Source organism: Battus philenor, unplaced genomic scaffold (assembly GCF_028537555.1).
Source record: "Battus philenor isolate CCGP_79_NKW_IND1 unplaced genomic scaffold, ilBatPhil1.0.hap1 SCAF_6, whole genome shotgun sequence".
Classification (NCBI taxonomy): Eukaryota; Metazoa; Arthropoda; class Insecta; order Lepidoptera; family Papilionidae; genus Battus; species Battus philenor.
The window spans coordinates 11,967,933-11,983,190 of record NW_027181726.1 but is presented as its reverse complement, the minus strand read 5'-3'; the positions used below and the strand labels follow the sequence as shown (position 1 = coordinate 11,983,190).

The 15,258-nt window shown below is 31.6% G+C and overlaps 2 protein-coding genes across 2 annotated transcripts in view; both read right to left on the bottom strand.

Moving 5' to 3' along the window:
• Positions 1–208: 208 nt before the first annotated feature.
• LOC137930694 (WD repeat-containing protein 46) lies at positions 209–5,333 on the bottom strand. Its single transcript, XM_068774045.1, has 11 exons — positions 5,254–5,333; positions 5,071–5,172; positions 4,675–4,904; positions 3,705–3,956; positions 2,940–3,090; positions 2,609–2,844; positions 1,163–1,327; positions 902–1,041; positions 633–823; positions 416–514; positions 209–331 (listed from the first exon to the last, which is right to left on the bottom strand). The coding sequence occupies exons 1-11, from the start codon at positions 5,266–5,268 to the stop codon at positions 209–211; spliced, it is 1,704 nt and encodes a 567-aa protein (XP_068630146.1). The 5' UTR covers positions 5,269–5,333.
• Positions 5,334–7,426: 2,093 nt separating this feature from the next.
• The window catches only part of LOC137930365 (myelin transcription factor 1), a 276,518-nt gene continuing 268,686 nt past the window's right edge, over positions 7,427–15,258 (bottom strand). The window contains exons 16-20 of the mRNA XM_068773605.1: positions 11,248–11,457; positions 9,570–9,632; positions 9,163–9,452; positions 8,911–9,071; positions 7,427–8,673 (exon numbers count right to left, since the gene is read on the bottom strand). Of these exons, the coding sequence (XP_068629706.1) occupies positions 8,353–8,673; positions 8,911–9,071; positions 9,163–9,452; positions 9,570–9,632; positions 11,248–11,457 (1,045 nt within the window). The 3' untranslated portion in view covers positions 7,427–8,352. The remainder of the gene's footprint in view (positions 8,674–8,910; positions 9,072–9,162; positions 9,453–9,569; positions 9,633–11,247; positions 11,458–15,258) is intronic.

Here is a 15,258-nt window from a genome sequence, read left to right as displayed (position 1 = left end):
TCATCCCTAGGAGGCGCTGGTCACCAAAAAGCGAATGTAAATGTTTACTTAAATAAATGTATTTTGAGTCAACTTTATTTTCCTACAGCCAAATTAGCAACAATAATAAAATTAACAGACAGAATGACTCAGCATAAGTACTATTATTAAGGTTTGCAACATTGGGGTTTTGAAAAGTATTATATATTTGAACATTAAAAAAAACTTATTATTTTTTAGGTTTTATATTTGGAACAAATCTATCTAAAACGCCAAACGACTGTCTTGGAACAAAAACTTTTTCAGGCGTATCTAATAGTTTCTGAGCTTCAATTGTTTGTTCAATTAACTCCTGCAAAAACAAAATATGTTCAGTCATATAATTTAAAAGACCAAAATAATGATAAAAATAATCTGTTATAACTCCAGTTTTTACCTTTCTTGTAGCATCCTTTATGATTTTCTTCCTAGCTATATTAGATTTGCCTTTGTTTTTATGTCTGGGTGTAAAGTCAACATTCTTTGGCTTAACATGCTGTGAAGAATGATTACTTTTTTAATTTATTTAATTCTAATAATTATTTGTAATACATATTAAAACTTTTAGCCGATTTTAATTAATTTGTAATAACTGTTGTAAATAAATAAATTACCAATAATTTAGTCTTGGCTTCCATTTGCTTCTTCATTGAGGCCACATCCACTTCTAAAACGTCAAATGGATTAAGTGTAATAAGTTCAGCCGGTATTTTTTCAAGCAAAGCTTTAACTTCTGCTTCTTTTCTTTGTTTTTTCGTTTGGAATGGATTGCTTTCCAAAGCATCAAAGTTAGGTTCTCCGCTGCCTGTAATGTGATTTACAAATTAATTTGTTATTCATACCTAAACATCTCATAAATGACGTAAATATTTGTTATATTTACCAGGTACAATTATGCTGGTAAAACCATTATTTGTTCCAACTCCTAAAACATCCTCATATGGACAGAATTTGAAATTGCTTATCGACTTCGCCATTCTATGCCTCAGGTATGGTTTTTCAGTGGTTTGTGAACAGCAGTTGCTAGAAAATATATTTTTTATAAATTACTCAAAACACAAGATATTCATAAATTTTATTTCATTATATATGCTTGTATTAAAAATTATTTTTATTATCAAAATGAGTTTATTTTAATACATACTTGTATATTTCCACCACATCTCCGAGGCCAACAGCAAGCATATCTTTTTGGGAGAAATCTAAATCAACAGGGGCACTTCTCAATTTGTAATGTTGTAAAGGTCCATCAAGGTTCCTGATGTCCCATATTTTCAAACTCCGATCCACACCTGACGTGGCCATATACCTTAAATAATAATGGGAAACATTTTATGAACACCCCTTTCTACTTTCTGGCATATATTGAATATTTATATAATGAATGTATAAGGTCATTATTGTATGGTACGCCACCCTATTCAAAAATCAATGGTTTAAGAAATCATAAATAACATGGTAAGAAAAAGCATTCTAAAATTACTACATAAAATCATTTATTGTCTGCTATCTGTCTTCTAGGTAATAAAAAATAAATATATCACATCTCTGAGTGTTCTAATCATATCTCATATTTGAGTGATCACTTTATTCAGGTTGATGGAAATAAGTGAAACATCTTGAAGCGTTTTGCTGACATTTAGATACACATTCACATATTTAAAGGTTTTACATTTAAAATCAATCATCCTGTGTATTTACATGTTGTGTTTTTACATTATGTATGATAAGTGTAAACACTCTCCTTTTAGGCTTCTTACTATTATTTAAGAAGTATCGCTGCACATAATTTTAACGCTACTTCTGTGTGAGTGACAAAGTAGTTATGGTTTAATATCTGTTTCTGCAGAATCTATACCGCCAGAAATTACCGTTTAGCACTGGATCAAAAAAATTAATGTAACTTATTTCAGGGTGATAACTATATATTTATAAGCTATAAATCATTTTGCTGACACAGCTTTATATTCAACCTTGGAAAGCTTTTACATCTACAACCAATCACCTGTATACAATATTTTATTTACATAAAAACTTAATACAAAAGCTTCAAAAAACAACTTGTAAAAAATAACTGAAATACATAAAAATATTCACTTTCAAATGAAAAATCTACAAATCATCACTGAATTTTAATGTTGTTTAGAGAAATTCTATCAAGAAATGTTGTTACTTTCAATATTACATTACGAAACATTCAGATGTCTGCCATCTATAATGGACTTATCAGCACAGAACATACAAGCAAGCATATAAGCAACTATTTCTGTGTTTCCATCAAAATGTAAATAAATCTATATATATATATATATATATATATATATATACTATATTACTTTCCGGTCCCTCAAATATTTAGCTTCATAACTTTTTTAATATGAGCCTATGACTACATTTATATCTACATATGAGTGGATTCAAATGTAGTCATATGAATTAACCCACAAAGGTGGACCATTATCAGACAATAAGGTTATGGTCCTCGGAAGATACTGGATGCAGGTGCTGCCAACTAGTCCAGCGGTTGTCGTTCTGTAGATGAAATTATTATAATTTTAATTTGAAAAATTGTAACCCACATTTTACTTACATTCCTCTATTGTCCACAGCAATAGCAGTTAAAGGTGTTTTATGGCATAATATTTTTGCCAATGGTTCCCGAACATTAGGAGACCACAAAGAAACAACTCCTTTAGAGCTTCCTAAACACAGAGTGGCATTATAAGGGTTCTGCGTCATTACTATTGACCGACCCATGCGATTATTGTAATGTCCAACTATTTCACCAATAGATATATCCAACCATGACATAAAACCATATTCATTCTGTAACAATTACCAAAAACATGTATAAACTTTGCTAGTATGTAAGCTTACATAGCTAAAGACATTTAAAATTATTTCAAGTTAATACTACTTACAACTGTAGCTAACAAGAAGTGATAAGGCAAAAATTCCATTCGCAAAATTTTATCCATTCTCTTAATGCAATGTATCTCAGTTCCATTGTTATCATAGATATATAACCATTCTTTTTGTGCAGCAGCAATCATTGTTTCTACATGAAGCCAACTGAAATATGAATAATGTGATTAATGTAGGATAATGGGTGTTGTATGAGGCGACAGAAGTATTAGTTTCCCGAGAATGAGCAACAGCATCCTCTGCATACCATAACAACCCATTGCGATTGGTACCTCTAAGAAATCAGGCCCTTGTCCCTAGCGGTCCTTCTGTTATTGACTATGGTAAGGTGGACTGACATAATTAAGGTCATTGGAAGTCACTGCATATAGGCAGCGCAAGATCATCATGGCGATTATTGAGCTTATGCTTTGCAGTGGGAGTCTATTGTTTGAAAAAGAGATGAAGATTGGTTCAGTGTAATTGATGGTAGCAATGAACAGAAAACCTTGAAAGGTCACTAATGCATGCTGTTTTCAACCGGTCCTATTTTAAAGATTAGGCATGAACCTATGTCCAGAAGTGGACACCTTGCTCTAAAATTATGATGATATAATTGAATCATTCATCATTTTCTGCTAAAATTAATATTTGTAAATATGTGAAGGAATAAAAGATTCCATTAGGTTACATATTAAGTACTCAAAGTTATAACCGAATACACAGATAAAAAATAAAATATTTGCTAGAGAATAAAATAGCATAAAAAAATAAACATGTACCTTATATCATGAATACTCTCCATTACATTTATCTCACAGTGTAATTTCTTCGTAACCCAATCAAATGCTGCAAGGTGACCTTTTTTACTTCCCAAAAGCAAATGTCTGCCATTGCGTGAATATTTCGCTCTATACGGTCCAAAGTCAAGATTAAGCTCAAATATCTTTGTTGCAGCTGCAATATCAACATTATCAGCTATAATTTTCTGTGATATAGCTGTGGTTTTCTCGCCTTCTTCGACTTCGATTAACCTTGAACATAATATCCATTCACAAATATATTTTGGTAATAAACTTAGTTATTGATTTATTTACTTCTTATACTATATTAAGTACATAAGCAATCTTAATGCCAAAGGCATTTTCTTCCAGTCAACTTTTCAGCCATTACAGACATAAATTAAACTAGTAGACAAATAAGCTAAGATTATAATTAGTCCTATAATTAATTGTAGTATACAGAAAAAATAATTTGTGATAGACATTTTTTTCTTTGGACTCTCAATTGCAGATTTGCAGGTTCGAGGCGGCAGGGGGCATTAGCCTAACACCTCTTTTTAAAATCAGCGAAGCCTGAGGGCTCCGGTTGCTGCATATCATTACTTTACCACCAGATTGGCAGCCTGAGCTATTAGATTGTTTTAGCTCATGCTTTATTGAGTGACTATGCTCAGGGTCTCCCTCTAGGGAACTCTCATTTTTATTACAAAGAAAAGATTTTTTCATGGAGAATTTGACTAATTTAAATAAAAATATGAATAAAGGTAGACCTACATGAATTCACTATAGTTTATTTCAGAAAAAGACCATAGTCTGAGATAATTAAATCTTATGACTTAGCTGACAGAATTGAGTCTTTTTAAAACAATTTCATATTACATAGATATTAATCTAGCCACAAAAGCTTCTGAGATTATTTGATTTAGATTATTTTGTCAATTATTCGAAACAACTGTAAATGTATAAATACCCTTGATCTTCAGTAAGTAGAATTTCAGCTCTAGCTGCTTGCTCCTGGGCATAGTTGTGTTTCCTTTCTTTCTTTTGCAATTTCTTTGCATGCAATGGATGTGTTACCCCTTTTCCTTGAAAACCTTCTCCCCTAGAATGACGTTCTAGTTTTTTTGGATCAAGGGGAGCCTTTCCTGGAAACCTCTCATTCTTTTTTCTTTTCAAACCTTTTTCAATGGATTTTAATTCCTGAAATTTGTTATACGTTTTAATAAGAACAGTTAGAATTAAATCTGTATAATTTACCAAAACTATAGAATTTCTAAAACGTCATCTGTTAACATTTATCTATCTTATACCTTTACAAAGATAGTTATAATACATAATATTTGGTTTATTAAATGACTTTACTTACTTTAATTTTCTGATTTTTGAATAATCGTGGTTTTATTTTTACATTGTACACTTTTACATCTTTACTATCGTCAGCGCCAGCTTGTTTGTCAAAATAGCGAGTCTGAAAAATATTATTTTTTTACTTAACTTATCCCAATTTAAATTCTATTACATTAAAATTAATATTAATATTTTACACTACCTTAGAATTCTTCATTTTAATAGTACTCGTACTTTGACATCAACAAAAATATTACCGCATGTTGAAATGACATTGACATACGATGTGACGTTTGTTTTTTTTTTTATAAGAATTTAAGACAAATGTACACTAACCTAAATCTTGAAATATATAATATACAAGTGAACTTGAAAAGATAGACAAGTACAATAATAGCACAATCAAGGTAAAGTTTTATTTAATGACATTTTTTTTGTTATTTGGTATTGCGAAAAATAACATTTACAACTATTTATTATAATTCATATACTTTTTATTAAAAGTTAAACCCAATTACGTGTTGACTTAATTTAGATTCTTTATTACGCCTTGGAGCTTATTTATTCTATTCTTATCGTAAAGTCTTCTTAACAATGATCTTGAATTAGATTTTTCCTAGTTATGAATGAAACGTATTTCCAGTTTGTAGTTATTTTATTATTATCCAGTAGTACGATGTTAATTTTATATCTAAAATCAATGTGTCAATGTTATATTATCTTTTAAGTATTAAATGAGTAAATTTTGGTTTTTATTTTAAGACTGTTGGGCTTAAATAAAAATTTAGCATTATGCTAATTATAAAAATAGTATCATAAGCGTAAGCTATTACTATAGTATTTTATAATATAGATGCGTATCAAACAACACTGATTAAATGAGAGATGAATTATTAGAGTATTGCGTTAATGCAAAAACATGTTTTATGTAAATATATATAATACATATAATGTATAATCTACTGATGGCATAAAATTATTTTTTCTATGTTCTTTTTTAAATTTATGCAATGATACATTTTTTAATTATTAATATATACTACACGTTTTACAAGTGACCAGAATTTATCTACGAATATTTTCTTTATTGAATAACGATTTTTGTTACCACTTCCCTGTTTTTATTATAGCTAAGTTTTTGGGGCTTTACGTTCCTCTATAATGTTTTAGGAAATGGACTTTAATTATATTGATTTTTTCACTTATTCATACTTTTATTTTAATACTACTCTTTCCTCTTTCAAAATTTCTTTTATTCCTTTCTTTCTTCTGTCCGTCACATTATCTTACGTTCCGTAGCACTAATACATTCTTTCTATGCAACGTCTTCGATCCTTCGCCACATTTCATACAACACATCATATACATTGTTTTGTCCCTTTTTTTAAAAAATTTTCAAACCACGTCCCTGTTTCCAATTACTATACTATCATATATTAAAAAGTCTAAAATCTTTACAAATATTATTCCAATAATACATGTTGAATATGTAGCTTAGCCAAACCATTGTAAAAATTATTTATTAGTAAATTATTAAAAGCTCCAAATATTTAAGTATATTTGTTAGTTTATTAACGATTTCATAATATGAAATTTGATCGAATGTGAATGGGATTGTAGAACCTTTCTTTTTTCTTTTCTGTTTCTTAAAAGTTACAGCGAATACTGTATTTTATTAATTTATATTCTTGTCTCATTTATATACTACATTATTGTTTAGATGAATAATAATTCACAGCTCTCGATTTAGTATTTTTCAGTTCTGAAGATTTCGTAGCAACATGTAGTAGCATATTTAGTTTAAGAAATTAGAAAATTATCATAATATAAATGAAAGTATAATAAGTAAGTATAAATATGTAAAGCTTAAAAATGGACATTCCTCTCCGTACAGGAAGGTTTTTTTTGGAAAAAAATAAAATTAATAAACATGTAGATTAGAAAAACAAAAATTAAATTTTAGGTTATATTTAATGATTTTTTTAAAGGGAACAGAAAGTGACGGCAAATATTAGTATTTATTATTTTTATTCTCTTTAACAACACATACTTTACAGAAACGTATATGACAATCAGATTAGTAACATAGTAATAGGTTTAGTATTTAAATGCGAATACAATTATCGTTTCTTGTACCAATGTGATTTGAAGAGAAGATAATTAAGCTTAAATAATTTTATATTTAACGAAAGATCGCGAAATAGGTACAGTTCCAAACAATCATTGCACATCATTTGTGTAAAGAGCGTCAACTAAAAACATTGCAAATTAACATCAACTCGCGACATTTAAGCTATCACATTCCGTAATGGTAACAATAAATAAGTCGTAACACGTAACATAATCACAGTTTAAGTGAAACTTGACTAACAAAGAAATTTTTCATTAATTTCTAAAATTGGATAATTAATGCTGAATTATTTACCTTACTAATGAGATCTCATTATTATCTAATATAAATAAAAACGTCCATATGACGAGTCAACTATGTATTCACAATTTTATTTACATAAGTGACTAGAGAGTCCTCTAAAGAGTTTATTAATTTCGTTTTTATTTAAATCTTTATCTTCGTGGACAAGTCATAATATACCAACCAGCGAAGAGGGCCGTTTTGTCTGAAGCGTTTGGCACATTCCCAGTATTAGAACGCAAGAATTCGTTAACATATCACCTTATACACTATTCAATTTCATCCTCTGGGCAAAACAAATTCATCTTTCCGCTAAACTCGAACCATTGCCGCCGACAATAACATATTTTTTATTCGTATCGAATTAGGTACAATATTTACATTGAAATCTGATAGTATATTGTGTTGTCGTGAAGTAAAATCACTTATATTCAATAGTATAAACTTTTCCTAACGTTTAGTTAATTTTAAGCATGTACGAGTAACAGTATTTAAATTTTATTTAAGTCTTACAATAAGTCCTTTTTTTTAGTTACTTTTTTTAACATTGGATAGATTTTAATGTAGTGTGATGACGAAAGGAAATCACAAATCGTATACAATGGTTTACCAAACATTGTTATCTAAGCAGAACACATATTGTCCGAAAAAATCCGATGCATTTGGACACACCGAACAAAGTCATTCGTACTACTTACACGAAGTACGCACATACACAGAGCGTTCACTGTTTTAACCGATTTACTTTAAAAGTTTAAAATCTTTGGTAAATATATTAACTTTACGCGAAATCAATTGCACTAAGTCTTTTGTTGTTCGGTAAGCTCCGCCGAATTAATCTGGACAATGCCTTTATTGTCTCTCGTTCTCGGCGTCGCTAGTTGAACCTTAAATAGGCGTCGGGAGAACTGTAAAGTCTTGGAGCGCGTTTTTCACGGTTTCGTATATAGGTCGGTTCTCGTCAGGACAATAGCCGTCCGGTGAGCATAGAGTTTGCAGTTTCGTTAGATAAGAGTCGAAGTTGTCGTGCGCTGGCTTATCTCCCGGGACGGGAGGCGGCGGAGCGCCGGGTGTACCTCCAGCGTTCGTAACAGGAGCGGTACCGCCACCAGGAATCCGAACATGCTCAAGTAAAGTTATAACATTGTTGCGCAAGCTCTCGTAATACTCATTTAGGTTGTTATTACGCTGGGAGATCAGCTGGTTCTCCTGTAAAAAAAGCGAAAATTATTCTTTTATTCATAAAGGTTTTGGGTCAATTTGTCACGAGTGGGTGTGACCGAATAGTTATGGCGGTACTCACAAATGTTAGCAAGATGTTAGTAGCACTCAAAGCTGGATGTTTGGAGCCATGACAGTACCATCTACGAAATTTTGGACCATTGAAAGATTAACAAGTAACGTCGATAACGTCGTCCTCTCTCTAAAATATTCCTAAATACTCACTCTTTCACCGTGACTGAGGTGCGTTTCCATGGCGTTGATATCTGACTTCAGACGGATCATTTGAGATTCGACGCGAGCGTTCTCCCTCTGCAGTTCTGTTATTTCTTGTTCAAGGGTCATAAGATCTTCGCCGTTCCCAGTCTGCATATTCATTTCCATCCCTGTAATCAATTGTCAGAAATTCTTCAATTTTATATTTGAAAGTTCTATATGACTTACGTAGTTTTATTTAATCTAATGTTATTGAGATACCTGAGTATGGTTTCGGATACAGCGGTGTGATGTCATCGGGATATTTGGGCTTCTTTGGCTGCGGGGTGGGTGTAGAAGAACCCGCCACGGGGCACCCGGAGAGTGACCGGTGGGTTAGAAACGACCCATTTATATGCCCTGAGCCGTCGCAACCAGGAGTCGGACAATTGACGCCATCAAATTTGATCGCAGACGCCGCCGCCGCTACAGCAGCCTTGTGCTGTTCTACAGTTCCTCCGCTCTCCAGCACCCGCATTTTATTTCTGTTCGCAATAGGACAGCCGGAAGCGCTGATAAAATAAATATTCGATTAGATAACTCAAAATGCTTATTCATATGACACTCATCACATTTCTAGCTTTACCCGAATTTACGAAACTTTACGTGGTAGTTTCACGTGATCTTACCTTCGATGCGATAAGAACTTCCCAGTGGCGTGTCCAGATCCATCACAGCCCGGTATAGGGCATCTAAGCAGCGTGCAAATAATCAACATGCTATATGTAAACGTACTGTTAACATTTTATTACTAAAGTAAAGCTTCACCGTTAAATTATTTTAAAAAAATCGTTGAAACATTTCCAGACATATTTTTAGATTTATTTGTACGATATTCTTTTAAAAATTAATTTTCATTTAGACTAAATTACGGTGCAGTAAATCCAAATAAGAGACACCATACTGTGCGCACAACTATACGTATTAACTTAAAGAAATTTATCATTAACCAATTCTCAGTTCAAATGTAAGATGTAAAATTACATTTTTCCGTATTGGCGCAAATACGAATTCGGATATATATTATAAAATATTAAAACCAAAGCTTCCTACTGTGTTTTGTATGATGACCGGAGTAAATTATATATAAACATGATTTATTAATATGAACGACATTGTTCTTTAGAGGCGAGTCTTTTTAATATTTCTGGATGTTCATATAGTTCTGTACTGTGTTAAGGTTTACCTATTCATATTTTAATTAGACCTGTATCTTTTTTAATATTGATTTAATAGGAGATGTCTTGAGGAGATGTGTTCGCCTCCTGGCTATTTCAATATTAATTATGTAATTTAATTTTATTAAAAAAAGTCCTGTTGAGTTTTTTACGTCTGTTCTTCTCAGACAGGAGACATTTATTATACGTACAGATCCAAAATAACATCAACACGAGATGTAATCTGTCGATGAATAAAGATTTTGGTATTACAAATTGATATTCAAATTGATGATTTCAAATTATTTGAATATTATCGTATTGTAATTCAAATAATGCCATTTATAAGTAATAACCAGTTGGGTGCAAGTGTCTTTATTAACGACCACTGCACGGAGCGTCATTGTAAATGAGCTAAGTTGTCGACGTTCTCTAAATCCAGTGAAAAATATAATGTCCGAGCTGAGTTTAAAGAGGGAACTCTCGAACTTAGTAGCTGTAAATGCCAATAGGCAAAAAATACCAATTGCAGGTATAGACAAACAATTAACAAGAGGAAATTACATTTATAATTTCGATCTGTAACTAACTAATAAGGAGCCGTTTATAAAATACGTTTGTTCTGAGAGGAAATGTGCGCTTTAAAATACCACGGACATCTGAACAAAAATGAAATCATTTGTTTATATTTCATCGTATGTCCGCTCACTAAGTGGACACACGACCATGCTAAGGTCACGAAAGACACTGGACGCAGACTGTTTCCTGCCAGTCCCATTGCTATTATATGGGAGAGGCCTATGTCCACTTGTGGACGTTCTATAACTAAAATCATAATAATGATAAAGTATACTAGTTTAATTTAATTTCGTTACTATTAAAAAAAAATTGTTATGACTCTTCATTATTTTAGATTTTTTTACGTAATTTTTATAGTTTAGGCCGCGGAAAGTGTAGCGTCATGTGATAACGAAAGAGGAAGAAAAAAAAAATTTCAGGCGACGTATTTTGTGGAACCCGGCTAAATTCCGCTGAAGCTGTAAGAAAGCTTGGGCTAATAGCGTTGAAATCATTCAAGAAAATGTCGTATTATATGAACGGCCCCTAAGACAAAATCGAAAGTGTTGTGTAGAAATTTAGATGTGTTTACCTGAGTGGCTCAGAGTCTTGGCCATCCCTAGGCTTGCTCTTCGGTTTGTTGGCTCTAGGGCATCCGGACAGAGATCGGTGGGAGGAGTAGTTCCCGGTAACGTGTCCGGAGCCGTCGCAGCCCGGGGTTGGGCACTTGAGCTCCTGGGAATGCGGCTGCAGTTGCGAACGGTCGGCTCGCGGACACCCGGACAGACTGCACATATACAAACTGCTTACAATGGCGTGACGACGCAACTTATCGCATCGGTGAATATTAAATGATATATACCCCATAAAAAGACTCCTTAACATTTCCAACATAACAATAAGTAAGGACACGAGTGTCTACATAATGTCATATTTTAAATATAAATAAAGAAGATAACTATGCATGTAAATAATATTTCCTACCTACCTAACCTTTCCTACTCTTACGAAAATGATATTTATTTCCCAAAAAGAGCAGTTACTTAATACTTTTATTTTCCATAAAGAACTTTGATTTAGATACAAGATAAAACAATACACTCGTAACGCCTAAATTTTGTCATCAAAAAGTCAAAATATCTTCTCGGGCAAGTGTGCATATATATCAAAGTTCCATAAGATATCTCGGAATTCCTTTTCATAGTTTTACATCTAAAATTAAAAGTGTATATCCAAATAAAAATTATAACAGCATTCAAGAGTTTTTAGTTCATCGAAAAACGCAGAACTTGGTTAGTTGACTCATTTGCAGTATTGATGTTATACTGTTTATATCAAACATGATACTCGTAATAGAGCAACTTATGAGTTCCTCCCCGGCTCCTCTCAGCAGTTCAGCCTTACGAGCTGGTGATAGCCTATTTACGGACTAACTACACTGACTGATATAAAATATTAGAAACAATTGATGATTCAAAAGTGCGTGTAAATACCTACTTCAATTAAGATATTTTGTATTTGAATTACAATTTTAATTGAGTGTAAATGAGACACTTATTCGCGCTGCAACTGACTGCACACAATTAAGCTTAGTAAAAGTTCATCAAGCAAAATAAGTAAAAAATTTTTTTTAGTTATGTATAAGTAGCATGGAATTTAAATTGTTTTAAGACTGTATGAAGGACGTTTATGACTGACAATTAAAAGAGCCTGTAAGCAATTGTCAAAACAAAAAAGTCAGTAACATGTTTGTACTAATATGATTAATTTGATTGTCATAAAGAAAAATTTTTCATTGAACCGCGTGGTTTACAAAGCCTTTTCACTTAAGATTTGTTTATGCAAAATACTGCTTTAAAATTTTTAAATGTAAGCATAGTTTGGAACGCTATTATTTCAAATAATTAAAATGCTATATCAACAAACATGCGGGTTAAGATTTAAAGACCACGTGCATGCTTTTAAAAAATATTTACTTTACATAACCTCTATAATTACGTGTAAATGTTGCAATATATTTGTTATGTTAATAATAATAACCTGGCTGGTACAAGATAGCGATTATTAATAAGCCATTGCCTTATAAATTTTTATAGCGGTATTTATAAACATGAAGATTATAGTTATCATTAATAATTTTAAACATCTACGTAAGACCGTACGTATGTCGTATTATATAATTAAAAGCATTTAACAAATAAAGCAAAGAGTTTTATAAACAAAACAAATTTGGATTTGATGTTCTCATTATTAAAATACCTCATAGAATCATATATTATATAAGTATCTTTAAAGTCAAAATACGGATTAGAAATAATTTACCAATAAACTTAAAATACACTTTTTTGTACTTAAATGGTTTAATTAATGAACTTTGGTAATAACAATAAATCCTATTTAAATTTAATAATGGTAAACTTGATCTATATAAAAACAATAAGTAATGTTTTAAGACATCATAAGCTTGTTAGTTAAATTATGTATATAATAAATCATTTAAATTTGCTAAAACTTTTCATTGTTCTGAATTAATTTTCCTTGAAAGCCTTACCACAGATTAAAAATATTGTATAGTAATCTACAGTTTTTTAACCTATATATTCGTTGTTTTATTTTAAAGATGGATCATCATTAGATCAGAATACGTTTAAAATAAGAAGCATTGAGCATGAAACGTACTAAGACTATTCTCGAGTAAGAATGCATCGTGTTTCTATATATAAATTTTCTGTTTATATTCGTTCATGCGCTGCTTACGATTTTTAGTGTTACAGATAGAAAATGTGGTTAATTTATTAATAGATTTATTCGAAAGTAAATTATTCATAAATTAGAGATGTTTAATTCGTTTTAAATTGGTTTAGTAATTTCGTGACGTCAAATGGTTAGCATTTCAAACAGCGAGCACGCAACATAATTCGATACTTCCAACGATCTCACGTCAACATTTCGTCATGCGGTTAGTGCACAGAGAAACCTCGGATTGCGCCGTCAAATCGTTGGTCGGAAACGGGTAAATTGGCGTCGAGGGGCGCGAAACGACACGAAACCGCATACGGTGTGTATAGCAATGCAACCGCGAATATTCGCGAGCGTTCGCGAATATTATCGCTTGCCTGCGATGCGTTGCGAAGTTCCCCGACACGTGCCCCGAGCCGTCGCACGTCTCCACCGGGCACTGGATTAGCTCTCTCGACTCTCGCGTCCGGTAACCCGGTTTCCCGTAATACTCTTCGCGAAGATAGCTATCGTAAAATAAACAATAAAACATTCGACAAATACATCGTGTAAATTTTACACATAAATTAAACGTAATAATGCAATACGCTTGCGCCTATCGACATAGGTCAAAATGATAAATGTCTTTTTCAGACATATAACCTATTCTACTTTTGACATTTGTTGTATACTTTTAACGCGATGAAATTCTATATAAACCGCATGCAAATGTTAACCAATATAATCTTTATCGTTTCAACTTTAATATAGATTAAAAATAATTGTTATTAATTTATTATAAACGGTCAATGAGTATTAATTTTTTATTTATCTCACCTGTTTCGTCGCATAGCTGTATTTTGCTGCTTCGTAGTATATCTTATCTTAATTTATATTTGTTTGCTCATACGCGGGAGCGCGTCTGCGCTGGTATATTTAGACTGATCCGCAGTGACTTAGTTACAATTGGAATCCCACACTTCGAGACAATAGTGTAACGTATCTTGTATTGAAAGATTTTGTCAATATTTATTTGCATATATAAACAACACTAATGAATGAATAAGTTTATAGCAATAGTAATCTAGATTCGAATGATAATAATCACCTTATTATAATTTTTGTCCGCTCATAACACTTATATCATATAAAGTTTGTTGGTAATAGATGTAAAAGGGTGAATATGTGGTGAATATATGGTTATCAAAAATTAAAGATTTTAAAAAAAAGTTTTTAACGTAATGCGTAAAAACCTTTTTCAGAATTATTATAGGATTACTACATATTAAAATCATTATTTATTATCTGTCCATGCAGACGTAGAAGTTGTAGTCCTGTCGCATTCTAATACAAAAATTAATTATTGTAACTTATTTCAGAGTGACCAGCAACGGGTGATTGGAAATAGTTAAAACTTTTGACCTATAACGAAACAACCCGTATAGTGAATTATAGTGTTGATCAGTAAAAGACGTTTCCAGAATTCAATATTTTTAAGAAGAACGTACACGAAAATTGTCGTTAGTTGTTGAGACTAAATTTAGAAAGTTTACTTATAATTTTATTGAAATAGTGTAGACAATAGAACAATAATATATAAAATCGATTTTTAATTATATACAAATGGAAACAAATAATTTTGTTTGTAAGCGACTTATAGAAAAAATAATAAATTTTATTAATTAAAGAAAACTTTCAAAGTTTCAAAACAAAAAAGCTTTTTGTGCATATGATTGTTTAGCGACAATAGTATTAGGAATTTATGCAAAAGGTAAATGTAGTGTTTTAAATGGAAAAAATGTCTTCTATGGGGAATAAAATGTTATTTGAAATTTAACTATTCATACCGCTGTTTCGGATACCTATGGTAATAATTCTCCCACCA